We start from the raw sequence: 16,722 nt of genomic DNA on the forward strand, positions 1-16,722 counted from the left end.
ATCACCATTGTACATAAAGTTATAAGATTTTGCTACATGGCTGTTATTGGAATATGTTGTGTGTCTGGGAGACATCCACAGCTAGCTCTCCAATGGCAACAAGGGAGGTGGCTCACACTCAGATGGGTGTTAAGCGACCATCGCCAGCCATTGACTAGCAGCGGAATTGTAAACAAGAGATTTACAATTCAATAAGAAACAGTTGCTCAAGCGCTACACAATGGGGATTGCTTAACTCCGTGACTCAGCAAGGTATCAGGACATGTGATGCTTGACTCCATGTTTGAGCCAGTATTTTTCTGAGCACATGAACTGAGTATAAAATAAGAGACAGTGGCATCATGAGCCCACCTCTCTCCTCTCCCACCTATTCTGAAGGCAACAAGAACGTCTGGAAGAAAAGACTTTGAACTGGGGAGATTGGTCCCAGGCTGAGCAGGGAATTCAGCCTGTGTATTAAGAACTGTGAACCACTTACAACACCTGGTGGGATGAAAAAAACTGCTTGATTCCCAATCTTGCTTAGTCTGATAAAGTTTAGGATTTAGACTGTGATTTTACCTTCTACAGGCAAGTCTCATCTTACGCGGGGGTTCCGTTCCGAGGTTAGCGCGTAAAGCGAAAACCGCGTATAGTGAAACACTCATTGAGTTGAATGGCGGGCGGAATCGCCCGCACTACAGATGCAATTTTTATATTGTTATTTTTCTTTTTTTTCCCTGTTTTTGCCGACCACGCAAAGCTGAATTCGCACATGTTAAATGCGCCTAAGATGCGACTTGCCTGTATTTCTTATGTAACCAACTCTGTCCTCTATGCCTCACACTTATAAGGACGTAAAAATCTACCTATCTGTAGTTAATAAACTAATTTTAATGTTTCAACTTTACCAGTGAGTTTGTCTAAAGTGCTTAGGGAATCTGCTCAGATTACAAAGGCTGGTGCATGTCCACTATCCTTTGCGGAAGTGGCGAACTAATTAATGAGTGTGCATGGTTCAAGAGAAGGTCTTGAGTAGTGAAAGACAGTACAATTCTGAGGTGTAAGGCTGGGGGGGATTTGTTGGTGTCTCCCTGTGTATAGTTCATGAGTGGCTTAGAGAGCATTCACTCAATTTACCTGTATGTTGTTGGCTGAGTGATCATAGCGCCTGGAGGGCTTTGCTGCTTGTCCCTAGCATAGCATTGCAACAGACAGCCCAGGCTGGAGAGTTAAGGGGGCTCAGCCATCCCACAGTTCCAGGTTGTATCCGGGGGTCTGTCACAGGAGGCCCCATCTAAACCCATCTAAATAGGTGCCATGGTTCCCTTGCAAGGGAGATTGCTGAAAAACCATGAGGTCCCTGGTCCAACTACTGAAGATATACATTATTGGGGGTGGGGTGGGGAGGGGCCCTTTGGAGAAATGGGGCCCTCTTCAGAGTTTGGTGTCTGAATCAGACAGGTGTTGGACCATGCTTTAATCTGCTAGTAATGGGGTTATGACCTGTCTGGGTCCCATAGCCATTGGGGGTCCAGTTCCAGTTGGGTGGCCCAACCTTCTGCTTCTCAGTTGGTTCTGAAGGGACGTAGGAGCAGACAGAGAGAGGGCAAAGGGGTGCAGAGCACATTGGACTCAGTAATCCATCAGGGCCAAAATGCTGTATATGAAAGCAAGGAGTGGGAGTTTAGGGCCAGATCCAAAGCCCATTGAAGTCAGTGGGAGTCTTTTCACTGACTTTGATAGACTTTAAATCAGGACTTTAAGTGTGGGGAGAGACAAGGCTTAAGGGAAGGCTGAATGTCTCTTTCCTGCTTGAACCCAGAAAGGAAAGAACTTTCATTTTAAAAAAATGATGGATAAAGCTGGAAAACATAAGGACTTTTATTGGAATGATTATTATACCTTGGAAAAGGGGAGGGACTTTTCTTGTTTTGTTCAGCCAGTTGTTACACCTTACGCATGCCTCCTCTACGCAAGGGAATTTGAAATCCCTGCTGTTGCTAATGTCAGTTTTGCTGCACTGGGGTTAGCAACAGTAGGACATTTTTAATAGGTTTCCTCAATCTCCTGAAAGAACATTGAACGTACTTTAATCTTGTCTATTAAATTAGGGTTTTCAGCATGAATTCAGATGCACTGATTGCTGACAACAGATGTCAGCAATAGGTATACTTCCCAGAGTAGACAAGGATTTTGGAGGGGGCATCATAGATGAACATTTGACAGATGTAAACACCTAGCAAGGAGTGCAACAAATCGGATTATAGCTACCAGTAATGGGAAGACATAAAGAAAGGAAAAATTAGGCTGAATATTAGGAAAAATTTCCTGACAGCAGAGGAAAATGAGAGTCTTGTCTAATAAAAGGCTGCAGGATTTGGGTCCACAACATCTATTATGTTCCAAGGAAAGGGGTAAAAGACTTCTCCCAAGGGACATTTAAAACCACTGAAGTTACGACAAACCATAGTACATGCACAACGGGGTACAAGCCCACACTGACAAGGAGACGAATTAGATGACCCCACAGGTCTTTTACATTGTTCAGGATTCTATAGTGGGAGGTGCACACACAGGTAAGGTGAGGACTACATTTCTTGGCTGCTTATTTGTGGGACAGATAAAGCATTGTAACTGCTTATTCACTGAAGTGTAAATTACTAGACAGTAAGCACGTGCCTGTTGTGGAATTCGTAGATTTCCGGGAGGTTGCCAAAAAGAACTTCCTTTTTGTTCTGAAGAGCCGATGGGATCAGATGAATTAAATCAGGATTGTCCATTTCTGAAGCATAGCCCTGTGTAGAGTGGAAAAACAATAGGCCAATTTTCACCAGGAAAAATAAATACCCTGCTTGAGCTATTTAATATGGTGATACTGTCGCTATGTACCGCTCATAATTGCACAATCTGACCCAAATCCTATTTGTTCTTTGTTCTCTAAATACTATAGGGGTCAAATTGAGCTGGTTCATGGTGGCCTCCCATACCAGCACTTCTCTGGTGGCCCGTCGGTTCCTGTTGATTTTAAGTTTCCATTGAGTACCTAGCCCTCAGAGTTGTGATGATACTGTTTCAACCCTGAACAGAGGTGGTGCTGAGTTTACGGACAGAATGAAACAAAAGTTCTGAGGGTGCATCTATGCTTCGAGCTGGAGGTGTAATTTCCTCTTTGAGGAAACATACCTAGGCTAGCTCTGATCAAGTTAGTACACTAAAAACAGAAGTGTAGCTGCAGCGGTGGGAGCAGCAGGCCAGGCTAGCCACCCAAATGTGATCCCATCCAAGATGCCAGGTATGTACCTGGGCAGCTAGCCCCTTCTGCTGCTGTGATTGGCATGGCTACACTTCTATTTTTAGCGTGCTAGCTTGATCAAAGCTAGCAAAGGTATGTCTCCTTGAGCTGGAAATTACCTCCAGCTCGAAGCATAGATAAAACCTAAAAGTCAAAAGTTGACCCTGCCCTGTGGGAAGGGAAGGCCTTAAGCATAACAGGGTCCTTGTAGTTCTGCAGCACAGGGCTCTCCACACAGAGAGAGGTTATGTTTGTTGGGGTTTATTGGATTTTTACAAACTGTACAAGAAGAGGACTCCAGGAGCACTTGACGGGCCTTTAAAAAGACACTAATAAACAATAAACAGACCCGTCAATTCCCCCAGCTCAAATCAAATGACGAAGGGACAACATACGTATGAAAGAAGTTAGTCAATCCCACACACACAGTTCCCAAAGTCCCACATAACCACCACCACCAGCCCTACCCAACACCTATCTTCTCACAGACTCTGGAGAACAGGTGGGCTTTTCAGTGTGCTCTGAAGGCAGCCAAACTCAGGCTGTTACAGACCTAAGGAAGACATGAGTTCCAGCTGCCCTGCTAAGAAGTAGCCATTACATAGATCTGCCACTGTACGTGGACCACAGACCCAAGCCCCACATAGAGGGAGCACACAGGGGCTTTAATAACAGCTAGGGTCCATGCCTTGTATTAGCACCAGAAGAATGGCTATAGAGCTGCTCTGTGCCAACACACTGGATTGGGGGAAGAATTTTTTTCCCCTCAGACATTCTTAGATCCTCTGTGCAAAGCTCATTTATGTAAGTTTGGCGCAATGAAGTTTAGCATTTGGTTCTAAGACAGGTGTGAATCATCCACATTCATCTCAACGGAGATGGTTTTGAAAGAGAGATGCTCTAGTTGTCAAGGAATTATTCTGGGGAAGTTCTATGGCCTGTGTTATACATAGGCTTGCAAGGATTCAAGTTTTATCAGTAAATGTACACTGTACACATAACGACAAAAATATTTCCCTCAATAATAATCAAAATTGACAAATATGTAAAGTAAGAAAAATGCTGCTTGAGAATTTATCAGTGTCAAAATCCAGTGATTTAGACTTTTGAATTGGGCTTAGTACAAGCGTTCTATCAAATGAATAGTCAACAAAAAAAGTACCATTTGTTGATTTAAGGAAGGTACTTGGTATATTTTGACATGTGAGATTGACAATTTGTGTTTCAATGGTTTATAAGACTCTAACTTTTTGAATCTCAGTGTCTACTGTCATTAAATAACTGCCTGAGCCACCCATAATTTCATGCAACTGTGAACATTTAAATAGATAATAATCTAAAAAAAATGCTTTAAAATAAACACCAATATTATCCATCAAAATTATTTTTAAAAAGAAATCAAATTCGTAGAATCATAGAATATCAGGGTTGGAAGGGACCTCAGGAGGTCATCAAGTCCAACCTCCTGCTCAAAGCAGGACCAATCCCCAACTAAATCATCCCAGACAGGGCTTTGTCAAGCCTGACCTTAAAAACCTCTAAGGAAGGAGATTCCACCACCTCCCTAGGTAACCCATTCCAGTGCTTCACCACCCTCCTAGTGAAATAGTGTTTCCTAATGTCCAACCTAAACCTCCCCCACTGCAACTTGAGACCATTACTCCTTGTTCCATCATCTGCTACCACTGAGAACAGTCTAGATCCATCTTCCTTGGAATCCCCTTTCAGGTAGTTGAAAGCAGCTATCAAATCCCACCTTATTCTTTTCTTCTGCAGACTAAATAATCCCAGTTCCCTCAGCCTCGCCTCATAAATCATGTGCTCCAGCCCCCTAATCATTTTTGTTGCCCTCCGCTGGACTCTTTCCAGTTTTTCCACATCCTTCTTGTAGTGTAGGGCCCAAAACTGGACACATTACTCCAGATGAGCCTCACCAATGCCGAATAGAGGGGAATGATTCTATAATTCCTATGAATTTATCCTATAAATTCTGCCAACCCTAGTTATATGGAAAGTCAGACCTGATAATCACAATGGAATTGGCACTGGAATCTATAAAAAAGAAAACAGGATGTAGACTCTGAAGCCTGATCGTGATGTTTCCAAGTTAACATTGTTAACTATTTCACTGCTGATCCTTTTATGAGAAACATTCTGCTCCCCCAGCACCATGACTGCCCCCACTAACCTAACTCCTTAAGTAAAATACGTAGAATAGCCTTAATTCTTCACCTTCTTGGCTGAAGTGCCTTATAATGGAAAACCTGTGGCTTCGAAACAAGGAATGGGAATTGTGAATGCTCAGCACCTCACACAGAGGGTCCCACCAAGGGTAAAAAAATCACTGCAAAGAGTAAACTTATTACTCATTCATTAATAACTCAGAAGAAGATAAATACTGGAAGTTTGCACAGATGCATTCACCTTACCTCTATTATACTTTGAAGTTCTTCTACATAAACCCGCTCTGTTTCTATCAGTTCATTTATTATGTGGCTAAAAGAAAAAGAGAGAGAGAGGGTTATAATAGTCACCAATGTTGCAAAGCACAAAATATCTGTTCCTTTTATAGCACCACCTCAGGGCTATCCACAAATCATCTATAACACCGAGGGTTACCCTATCCTCACTCTTCAACACCAGGTGTGGCAGATAAGCTCAGAAGGGCCAAGTATCCCATTGGATTGGTATATTTCTCCAGCTCAGTTTTAATGCCTCCTCTGCTTAAAATGCATCTTGATTATTTGTGTCACTTTTAGATCTATCTGGGTCACCCTGAGGTCGCTCTGGTGGGGAAGGGAGGAACAGAGATTTCCTCTGATTGTTTCAGTGATAACATATTAAGAGGCAATAAGACAGAGGACTTTATCTTCCTAGGTTAGGTTTGTTTAATTTCTGTTTTGTTTCCTTGCTATAAAATAAGAAGAGAAACTAATGATGTTTTCCCCCGCAATGCACATGGAAACAATTACGTCAACATAAGTTTGTAATGTAGACATGGCCTCAATGGAGAAAAGGCACTTGTGGTGTTAACTGAGAGGTAACTAGGGGAGGTCAGCACTTTATACTCCCTTCTACCAACCATAGCTGACCGTGCCTAGTTTACCTTGTAGGAAAACAACAATGCTCTGTTTCCATTCTGTTTATTTCAGAGAGATCGCTAACATGCGATAGATATCCTACCGTAAAAACACATCTCTTTTTTAATCAGTGAAGACATACCCCTAGCCTGGAGTACATATGCTGCTGGCCACCAGTGGCATTTTATGCACTGTGTTGATTTGACCTTGTGTTGCCATCTCTGAGGTATTAAAATAAAAAATCAAAACATCTGGGATAATCCTGAGCCCACACAACTGGATAGCTGGCACTCTGTACTGAGCAGCCCTACAGATTTCCCAGGACAGCTACCTCAAAAAAGGGATGATCCTGGCAAGGGTGGCAACCCTAATTTCACCTGCTCTGAGGAGGATTAGATCACAGTGCTTGAAATGATGCTGGCCCATCTACACTAGGCCTCCCAACAGTGAGGACACTAGTAGGGCTGAACCAGCGTTAGCAATACTGCGACTTTTTTTTGCCAAATTTCATAGATTCATAGACTCTAGGACTGGAAGGGACCTCGAGAGTTCCCTGCCCTCATGGCAGGACCAAATACTGTCTAGACCATCCCTGGTAGACATTTATCTAACCTACTCTTAAATATCTCCAGAGATGGAGATTCCACAACCTCCCTAGGCAGTTTATTCCAGTGTTTAACCACCCTGACAGTTTTTCCTAATGTCCAACTTAAACCTCCCTTGCTGCAGTTTAAGCCCATTGCTTCTTGTTCTAGCCTTAGAGGCTAAGCTGAACAAGTTTTCTCCCTCCTCCTTATGACACCCTTTTAGATACCTGAAAACTGCTATCATGTCCCCTCTCAGTCTTCTCTTTTCCAAACTAAACAAACTCAATTCTTTCAGCCTTCCTTCATAGGTCATGTTCTCTAGACCATTAATCATTCTTGTTGCTCTTCTCTGGACCCTCTCCAATTTCTCCACATCTTTCTTGAAATGCAGTACCCAGAACTGGACACAATACTCCAGTTGAGGCCTAACCAGCGCAGAGTAGAGCGGAAGAATGACTTCTCGTGTCTTGCTCACAACACACCTGTTAATGCATCCCAGAATCATGTTTGCTTTTTTTGCAACAGCATCACACTGTTGACTCATATTTGGCTTGTGGTCCACTATAACCCTTAGATTCCTTTCTGCCGTATTCCTTCCTAGACAGTCTCTTCCTATTCTGTATGTGTGAAACTGATTGTTCCTTCCTAAGTGGAGCACTTTGCATTTGTCTTTATTAAACTTCATCCTGTTTACGTCAAACTATTTCTCCAATTTGTCCAGATCATTTTGATTTATGACCCTATCCTCCAAAGCAGTTGCAATCCCTCTCAGTTTGGTATCATCTGCAAACTTAATAACCGTTCTTTCTATGCCAATATCTAAGTCGTTGATGAAGATATTGAATAGAGCCAGTCCCAGAACAGACCCCTGCAGACCCCACTTGTTATACCTTTCCAGCAGGATTGGGAACCATTAATAACTACTCTCTGAGTAGGGTTATCCAGCCAGTTATGCACCCACCTTATACATGCCTAGTTTATTGATAAGAATATCATGCGAGACCGTATCAAATGCCTTACTGAAGTCTAGGTATACCACATTCACCGCTTCTCCCTTATCCACAAGACTCGTTATCCTATCAAAGAAAGCTATCAGATTGGTTTGACATGATTTGTTCTTTACAAATCCATGCTGGCTATTCCTATCACCTTACCACCTTCCAAGTGTTTGTAGATGATTTCCTTAATTACTTGCTCCATTATCTTCCCTGGCACAGAAGTTAAACTAACTGGTCTGTCGTTTCCTGGGTTGTTTTTATTTCCCTTTTTTATTTCACTAGTATAGACAAGGTTTATGGTGGTTCACACAAATATCTGTGCAAATAAGATACAAAACACACTGTGACTCTCACATTACTCAGATTGTCAATAAAGCATAACTGGATTTTTTTCCAAATAAACCCATATTGTCACAGTCAAGTTGTGGGCAGCCAGACCTAGTAGTCAGAGCCAGCGTCTGCAGTCACAAGACTGGAGTCAAGTGGGTCAAGATGCCAGGAGGCACAGGTGCCGGCTTCCTCCTTTCTCCAGGGGTGCTCAATCCCGGTTCAGCTGCAGGCTCTGCCCCCACTTTACCCCTTCCCCCAACGGCCCAACCTCCATCCTGCCTCTTCCTACCCCTACCCATCCTCTTCCTGCCCTGGTCCACCCCTGCCCTGCCTCTTCCCACGCAGTTCTGCCCCTTACCCTGAGCACGCCCCATCCCCGCTCCTCCCCCTCGTGCCTCCTGCATGCTGTGGAACAGCTGATCACCGTGGGCGGGAGGCGCTGGGAGGGAGGGGGGGAATTGATCAGTGGGGCTGCCAGTGGATGGGGGATGGGGGAGCTGGCTGCTGGTGGGTGCTAAGCACCCTGGAGCACCCACAGAGTCAGCGCCTATGCCAGGAGGTCAGAGTCAGGGGACAAACTGGAGGTCAGGACCACAGCTCAGATGCCAGGAATCACACCAGGAAATCAAGCAGCGGGAGCGAGAAGCACAAGACACACAGTCCAGAACAGGGTGGAGCCCAGTTGTTCAGAGAGCTTCCTCTTTCTGCTGCTGGCTTAAGTAGGGCCAGTAGGCCAACAACTTCTCCGGGACTCCACCAATAGGACTGTAGGGGCGGAGCCTCAAACCGGGCTGAGCTTCATGGGTCCCAGGTAAGCAAGCATCAGCAGGCTGCCAGATGGAAGGTTGAAGCATGTCTGCTCCTGAAGACCCATTTTTGAGACCCATGGGTTATGACACATATGGGTAACCAGCTCTATCTGAGCAACCCCATATTTGTAATAGCTTTATTGCTGCCTCTAAGAGACCCGGGACATGTCCAATATACCAGATCCAGCCACGCTGAAGTGCCAGAGGGAAACTGGCATTTAAATAAGACAACTCATTACTCACACCTGATCAGATATGCATTGGAAATTATTAACATATCTTTTTACTTCTGCTTCAGTTCTGAAAGTCTCCAGTGTTTGTAGGTTTATACCTGTTCTGATATATTATGCGTGCAATATATAAAACTATGCTGCACTCCAATGCCACCTTTAATACTACAATCTCCTGCAATGTCATCCTACATATGATGGTAGCTTGATCATGTTTGTTTGCTATTACTGGTATTAATAAAAAGCGCCATTTAAAAAACCCAATGCTGCAATGAAGTTCAGCAGAGCTCAACAGAGCAGAGATTGGGGATTGAACCACTTGATCTTCTACACACAGTGTGGATCATCTGGTCCAAATTCCTGCAGTGGATGGGAAGTACTGGGCCACCTCTTCTAATGTTGTTCAGTGCCTATCGTAATGGCTGCAGGACAATTCTCAAGTGGCTGCATGCTGGGGTTCAAATTCCATCCCTCCCATATAAAGATATACTACAGAAGTGATCCTCAGATCTCAATGGTTCAGGAGTGAAACTAGCAACCAACATGACCCAAATGAGTCACAGTAGTGGGAATTCATTGTTCCATTTACTATAGTACTATGTATTCATATTTAAACACTAGGACAGGGGGAATACTTAGTTTATATATATTATTCTCACAGCAAAATGACTGACCAAGTATTATTATTTGATCAACTACAATTGGTTAATAACATAGTAAAAGCATCCTGATTGGTTAATAATTCAATCACACGGTGTTTTAACATCGTGTGTTGCAAAGAGCAGCAGGAGATGCATTAAAGAGCCACCTGCAGCTTGCAAGCCTCAGTCTGAGTATCGCTGTATTACAATATTCTACCGTAACGGTTTAAAATACCCCATCTTAGAACAGGGATACATGTGTGCTCTCAGTGATTACTGTAGAATACGGGAGTAATGGTTTATAAAGGGTTCTTCAGCCCTGTGCACCTTTTCCTGCATGCACGCTCCGTTTGACTTGAGTCATGCACTCTGTGCCAGGCTTCTGCTTTTAGGGCCAAGATTTGCCTCAAGATAAACACATAAAACTCCAGTGGACTTCAGTGAGAGTTGCACACACTGAGCTGAGTGTGGTATTTGGCCCAAGAAGTGTTTTAAGAACATAGTGTGACTTGCTTTACTTACCAGTTGCAACAAATAAAGCTGTTTCTGGTTACTCTGCTGTTGTGTATTTGGTTGTCATGGTTTTGTTGCTATGGCAACTGAGTTAGATTATTATGGGTTAGCTCAACCGGTTTCAACCGGCTGAGGAGCTCTCTGTATATATGTAAATAAAATGGAGGTTTTGGTTAGCTGCCTGCTCTCTGGCCTCAAGTGATTGCTTCCTACACCGGCTGCCCCAAGGATATAACATCTGCGTCTTTCTTTTAGTGCAAGCAGCTACTGTCATTCACCTTTGTGTTTTGCTAGCTTTTTAATGTTGCAAATGATAGTAAAATTAGAAAGAAATAACGAAGACAGCATATGGATAGGTCCTAGAGGCAATCATTAAAGACAGGTCCAAGCCAAAGGCTAGTGATCCTAATTAATATAATTTATAAGTCTCAGAGGACCAGTTAAAATTCAGCTAAGGTCACTAGTGGCTAAACGCTGCTAACATCTGATGGCTGTTTGGTGGCCTTTTAGAAAGGAGTTGGGTGGTCCCTGTTTAGTTCACACTGGACCAGCACCACATTTGGCACCCTTGCTAGCAGTCTCAGTGGAGAAGCTAAGGATTACATTGTCCATGAAGACTGAACTAATAATACAGCCTGGGAAGAAATGCACACACACATCATGTGCGTGGATAAATGCATGTGCAAACCCCATATTTGCATGAGCAAAATGGTGCTTGCATATGCAAACTCCTATTAAAATGCATGCTCACACAGTTTGTACACACAACTATGGGTTTTGCACATCCAGTCACACACATGAATATGTTATATGTGGGCACACTTTAGAGGCCAAGATCCAGGGACTGTTCTCAGTTACATTTGTGTACATCTAGAGTAATTTCATAAAGTCAGCAGAATTATGCTGAGTTTATTTTAGTGGTCTTTTGAGAGCAGAATTTGAACGCAAGTTTTTGAAACATGTCCCCACAAATCAGATTTTTGAAACATTGTTTCTGAATCAGTTTCTAAGACTAACTCATTTTAAAGAAACCTCTAATTCTCTCCACTTCTCTCTCTCTTTTAGGGAAGGCCTAAAAATAGAATAAGAAGTCACTACATGGGAAAGAGCGAATCAAGCGCCTGGGTTGGTGCAGCAGCATTCGGAGCTTCAGGGGTTTTATTTAATATCCACAATATAGATGTTTAAAGAACTGTTGCACTGTGTAAAGATATCAGTGCATAAATGTGTCATTTGGGAAGCTGGATAAGGTCATCACAGATGAACTTTATGTATTTGCATACTGCGTGCAGTGATGCTGATTTACCTGAAAACAGGACGCAGATTTTCCATACATCATTTGCCCTCTTACAGAGCAGGTTTTACCAGGTCTGAATCTGAAACTGATGCAGACACTTAGCTTACGAGTGAATCTGAAAAGCAAATTATTGGTCTGCTGGTTTCCTAGTAACCTGCCATGATAGACAAACAATAGTAGGGTGCCTTTCAAAGACACAAATTAGAAGAGTCCAACCAGGAAAGGAAGCCTTTAAAACATGTTATTGTCTATGTACAAATGATTAAACAGAAGAGCATGGTTTGAAAAGCTTGACTCTTTTCTGGATCATAGTTTATGTAGAGATTGTCAGCTCTTTACTTCAATCTTTTGAATATTCATTTATTTTTTTATATTTACTTATTCATTTCCCTCTAATCTTGTTTAGAGAGTAATCTCCAGGCAGAGCATTTAAAACTACAATTCTTCACATGAAGAAATAGTCACATTAGTGGAGATTCTGCAGGGATGCCTGGGATACGTCCATTAACATTCCAGGGACCTCACAGAATCTGACAGACTTTTCTTTAATTAGATTTAATTGTATTTAATTCTATAGGTGAAACAGACACACAGATTTATTACAAATAATAACTACTTTAATATTCAAAGTGTTATACACAATTTAGTTAACTAATCTTTACATCACCCCATAAGAGACAAGGTAGGTGAGGTAATGTTTTAGTGGACCGACGTCTCCATTTTGGGAGAAGTGAAGGGGAATTTTTTGGCTTGCTCCTGGCTGCCCAACTCCTTCAGCAACTGCCTCTCCATGCTGCCCTACTTCCTGGAGAGCCCAGAAACATAGATGACTCTGTCTTTCTCCTTCAAAAACAGGTAAAGTGAATACCATGTAGGTTACTCTATGTTACTCTGTGTGCTCTTCATGCACAGCTATCAACAGGCATTCTCTATTAGAGGAGAGATTTTCCTTGTTCGCTTAGCCAAAATTTTCCACTCTCTCCACTGCTGTGCTGTATGATCATCCCTGAAGTAGACATGTTTAAGTGGTTTTGTGTGCATTATATATAGTCAGTGGGAGTCTCTCCATTGGCTTCAATGGGACTTTGTGATTGTCACACACCCAGGTGTAGGTGGTAAGACCTAGTGGTCAGAGCACGAGTCTGGGCTAATGGTCCAAGCAGAACCAGAGAATGGAACTCGAGGTGTAGTTAGGAGGCAAGCCAATGGCTGAAGCCATGAGTCAGGAGCCAGAACAGAACCAAAGGGCGGAGCTGGAGGCGTGGTCAGGAGACAGACCCAGGAGTTAGGAATCAGGAATTCAGAGGCAGTCAGGGATTAGGGCTGGAGCAGAGCAGGCACGGCGGGGGAGCAAGGGTGGACAGGAAGCAAGTCTGGCTCAGCTGCGGACATGGAATGCATGGAGCAGCCACTGTGCAGCTGTTGCTACAGGGCTTAAATGATGATCTCTTGGCTCTTCTGATCAATCAGGGAGCACAGTCCATTAGTGCAGGTTTACTGGGCCCAGCCAACCTCACTGGGTTGCTAGTCAACTGAGTCCAGAGGCAGCTGAGTTCCTGACAGTGATCAGCATTTCTTTATGTCATCTTCTTTATTTTTCTGTTATGGTCTTTCAGATCTTCACTGTCTGGTCTGCTTAAACCTTCAATTAAGTATATAATCTCCAATGATAAAGGCTTGATTATGTCCCTGTGCAATAAGAACAGCCTTACTAAGTCAGACCAATGGTCCATTTAGCCCAGTATCCTGTCTCCAACAGTGGCCAGCACCAGAGCTTCAGAGGGCACGTACAGAACAGGGCAATTTTTGGAGCGATTGCTCCATCATCCCTTCTTGGCTACTGGCAGTCAAACAGTTAAGGTCACCCCGAGCATGGGGTTACATCCCAGATCATGTTGGCTAGTACCCACAGGTGGATCTATCTTCCTGAACTTATCTAGTTCTTTTTTGAACCCACTTATACATTTGGCTATCATAACATCTCCTGGCAGTGAGTTCCATAGGTTAATTGTGCATTGTGAAAAAAAATACTTGCTCTTGTTTGTATTAAACCTGTTGCCTATTCATTTCATTGGATGACCCTGGTTTTTGTCTTTTGGGAAAAGGTAAATAACACTTCTCTATTCACATTTTCCACACCATTCATGATTTTACAGACCTCTATTGCAGTGGTTCTCAAACTAGGGTCACCGCTTGTTCAAGGAAAGCCCTGACAGGCCGGGCCAGTTTGTTTACCCACAGCGTCCGCGGATTTGGCTAATCAAACTGCAGGTCCTAGTTTGAGAACCACTACCCTATTGTATCCCCCCTTAATGCCTCTTTTCTACACCGAACAGCCCTAACCTTTTTAGTTTCTCCTCCTATGGAAGCTGTTTCACACTCCTGATCATCTTTGTTGCCATTCTCTGAACCTTCCCAGTTCCACTATATCCTTTTTAAGATGCAGCAACCAGGACTGGACACAGTACTCCACAGCAAGGGCCCACCATGGATTTGTAAAGAGGGACTATGATATTTTCTGTCTTATTATCTCTCTCTTTCCTAATTCTTCCTAGCATTCTGCTAACTTTTTTGCCTGCCACTGCACACTGAGCTGAAGTTTCCAGAAAACTCTCCATGATGATTCCAAGGTCTCTTTCTTGAGTGGTAACATCTAATCTAGAACTTATCATTATATACGTGTAACTGGGATTATTTATTCCAATGTAAGAACTGTGTAGGGGTCACGCAATTCCCCAGTGTTTCCTTTCACTTAACATTCTTCTGCTATTTCTTCCATTGTGATTTGGCCTTGTAAATAAATCCTATACTGATAATCCTCTCTGAGTTCACTCTTGGCATTTTGAAGTCACATTAAAGGTGCATCTGTAGTCCTCATTAGCTGGGACAAAGAGGAGGGTGTCTGAATCATACCTCAGCACCTAGGGCATTCCTGTGTTTTAAATTTAAAATAATCCAGTGAGCACACTCTCTGGTGTTGTAAGCTAGAGAGTCCATAACAATTTCAGCCTACAAGATAAAGGCTATCCTCAAGCAGGGGTGTGGCGGAGAGGTGTCCGGGAAAGAAGTCTTATGACAACTAGATATGCAGTGTGCTGAGATTTATTTAGGAGGAGTGATCACCAGTGAATAGCACAGTCACCTTCTTGCAGTTCTTTTATTGAAGAAGCCCATTCTTTCCCTATTCAGCTAACAAGGCAGGTCCATTGAAACCAGTCATGCATGTACTGAGCATTTGTTCTAGTATTTGCCATATAAATACATTGTTTTCCTTCACCAGAGCAGCGATAAACAGGATTAAACAGAGGTGATGCTTTCTCTCTTTTGCTATCCAAAGGCTCCATTCGTTGTCACCAGACTGGACTCAGAGGCTACATGCATTACCACCTGCTTATACAGGATTTGACACTGAAGGTGCTAGTTACAGTATGTATAAACAAGCTCTGGCATGGAACAGTGTGAAGTCCCGAAAGTTGGATTTGAGAAATTCATGTTGTTTATTCAAAGGACAATGTATTTGATCCAGTTTATTGGTAGAGGTGTCATCTAAGGACTTGAACCAACAAGGAGCAGCAGAGACATCATGTGCTTCAGCAGAGCTAGAGAATAATCTCGTACCTGGGAGTCCTTACTTTGTTAAGTTCCCCATACAACGCATCCTAGTCCACTTTGGGAATTGGAGGATCAAGAAATCTGCAAGTTGAATTTATCTCCACTGGGGTCAGGAATGCCCTAATTTTATTCCCAGGTCTGACACCAACTCCCTTTGCAACCTTGGACAAGTCTCTTAACTTCACTTTGTCTTGATTGTCCTATTTGCATTATCTGGTTGTGTTAGAGCTGCCTAGTCCTCAGCCCTCAAGAAGCAGATGGGTCGAGCATCAGCATGCTGGGCGAAGTCCATTGTGCAGTCATAGATATGTGCAATTTGAAGATGAAAAGTGGGAGCATAGTTAGGCCCATGTTGAATGTTTAGCTTTAGCGTTAGGTTTTAAATACTGAAAATGTCAGGATGCAGACATTGCCGAACAGGGCATATAAGGCCACATCATTTGAACTGGCCTTATCCATCATCACTGAATTGTCCTCTCAGTTATGCAGGGAGTTTTTCATATGGAAGCATATATCAAGTAGACAAGCCTGAACGACAATCCATTAAATATGTGGTTTACATAATAGGGCCGAGGAAAGCTTACTTCACTGTAGTATTCAGCACGATATTTAAAGTCAATAAGTAGGACTTTTGATATAATTTCCCCACGACTTTAATTACTTACTAAATGCTCAACTACCACAGTGGTATGTGGGGGTTAGATAGTCAGAACATTTTTTTAATCACCATTATACAGATGGAAAAACTGAGGTAAAGAGGTTAACAGACCAAGATCACTGTGTCAGAATCAGGATTAAAACTTGGTAGTTCCTGGCTTCCCATCCTCTTTTCAGGTGATGTAGTTAATTTGGTTGCTTATTACCAAACTATTTGCTGGTTAGGTCAGCTAATTATGAGATATAAAACAGTTCCCTGTGGCCAGTTATTTTGAGAGCACTGTATGTGGGGCAACTTCTTATATGCAAAGGGATCCAGTTACTTTGGAAATGGCAAAACCCTGAGTTTAAAAAAAGCGGCACCTGTGGTGAGATTTAACTACAACAGAGATATCTCTTCTCTTTCTAGTTTCAGTTGCAGCCATGTGTATATCTGACAATATAATGCTGCGGTTCATTATGAACTGTCTGTACCGAATAAACTTCATTCTTCAAGAAAATCTCTTTCTGTCATTTGGAAAGAAGAATAAGTCCCAGAGAAAGATCTTCAGAAAGTCTCTTGGTATTGACACCTCCTCATCAATTATTGGGAGTGGACCACATCCACCCTAACTGAATTGACCTTCAACATTGGTTCTCCACTTGTAAGGTAAATCCCTTCTCTTCATGTACCAATATATATTTATGCCTGTGT

The 16,722-nt window shown here is 42.8% G+C and overlaps 1 protein-coding gene across 1 annotated transcript in view; it reads right to left on the reverse strand.

Annotated features, from left to right (window-relative positions):
* MCF2L2 (MCF.2 cell line derived transforming sequence-like 2) overlaps window positions 1-16,722 on the reverse strand; it is a 296,032-nt gene that overhangs the window by 54,884 nt on the left and 224,426 nt on the right. The window contains exons 17-18 of the mRNA XM_045031256.1: window positions 5,704-5,770; window positions 2,662-2,777 (exon numbers count right to left, since the gene is read on the reverse strand). Coding sequence (XP_044887191.1) covers window positions 2,662-2,777; window positions 5,704-5,770 — 183 coding nt within the window. The remainder of the gene's footprint in view (window positions 1-2,661; window positions 2,778-5,703; window positions 5,771-16,722) is intronic.

The sequence above is a fragment of the Mauremys mutica genome, chromosome 9, assembly GCF_020497125.1.
Source record: "Mauremys mutica isolate MM-2020 ecotype Southern chromosome 9, ASM2049712v1, whole genome shotgun sequence".
Classification (NCBI taxonomy): domain Eukaryota; kingdom Metazoa; phylum Chordata; order Testudines; family Geoemydidae; genus Mauremys; species Mauremys mutica.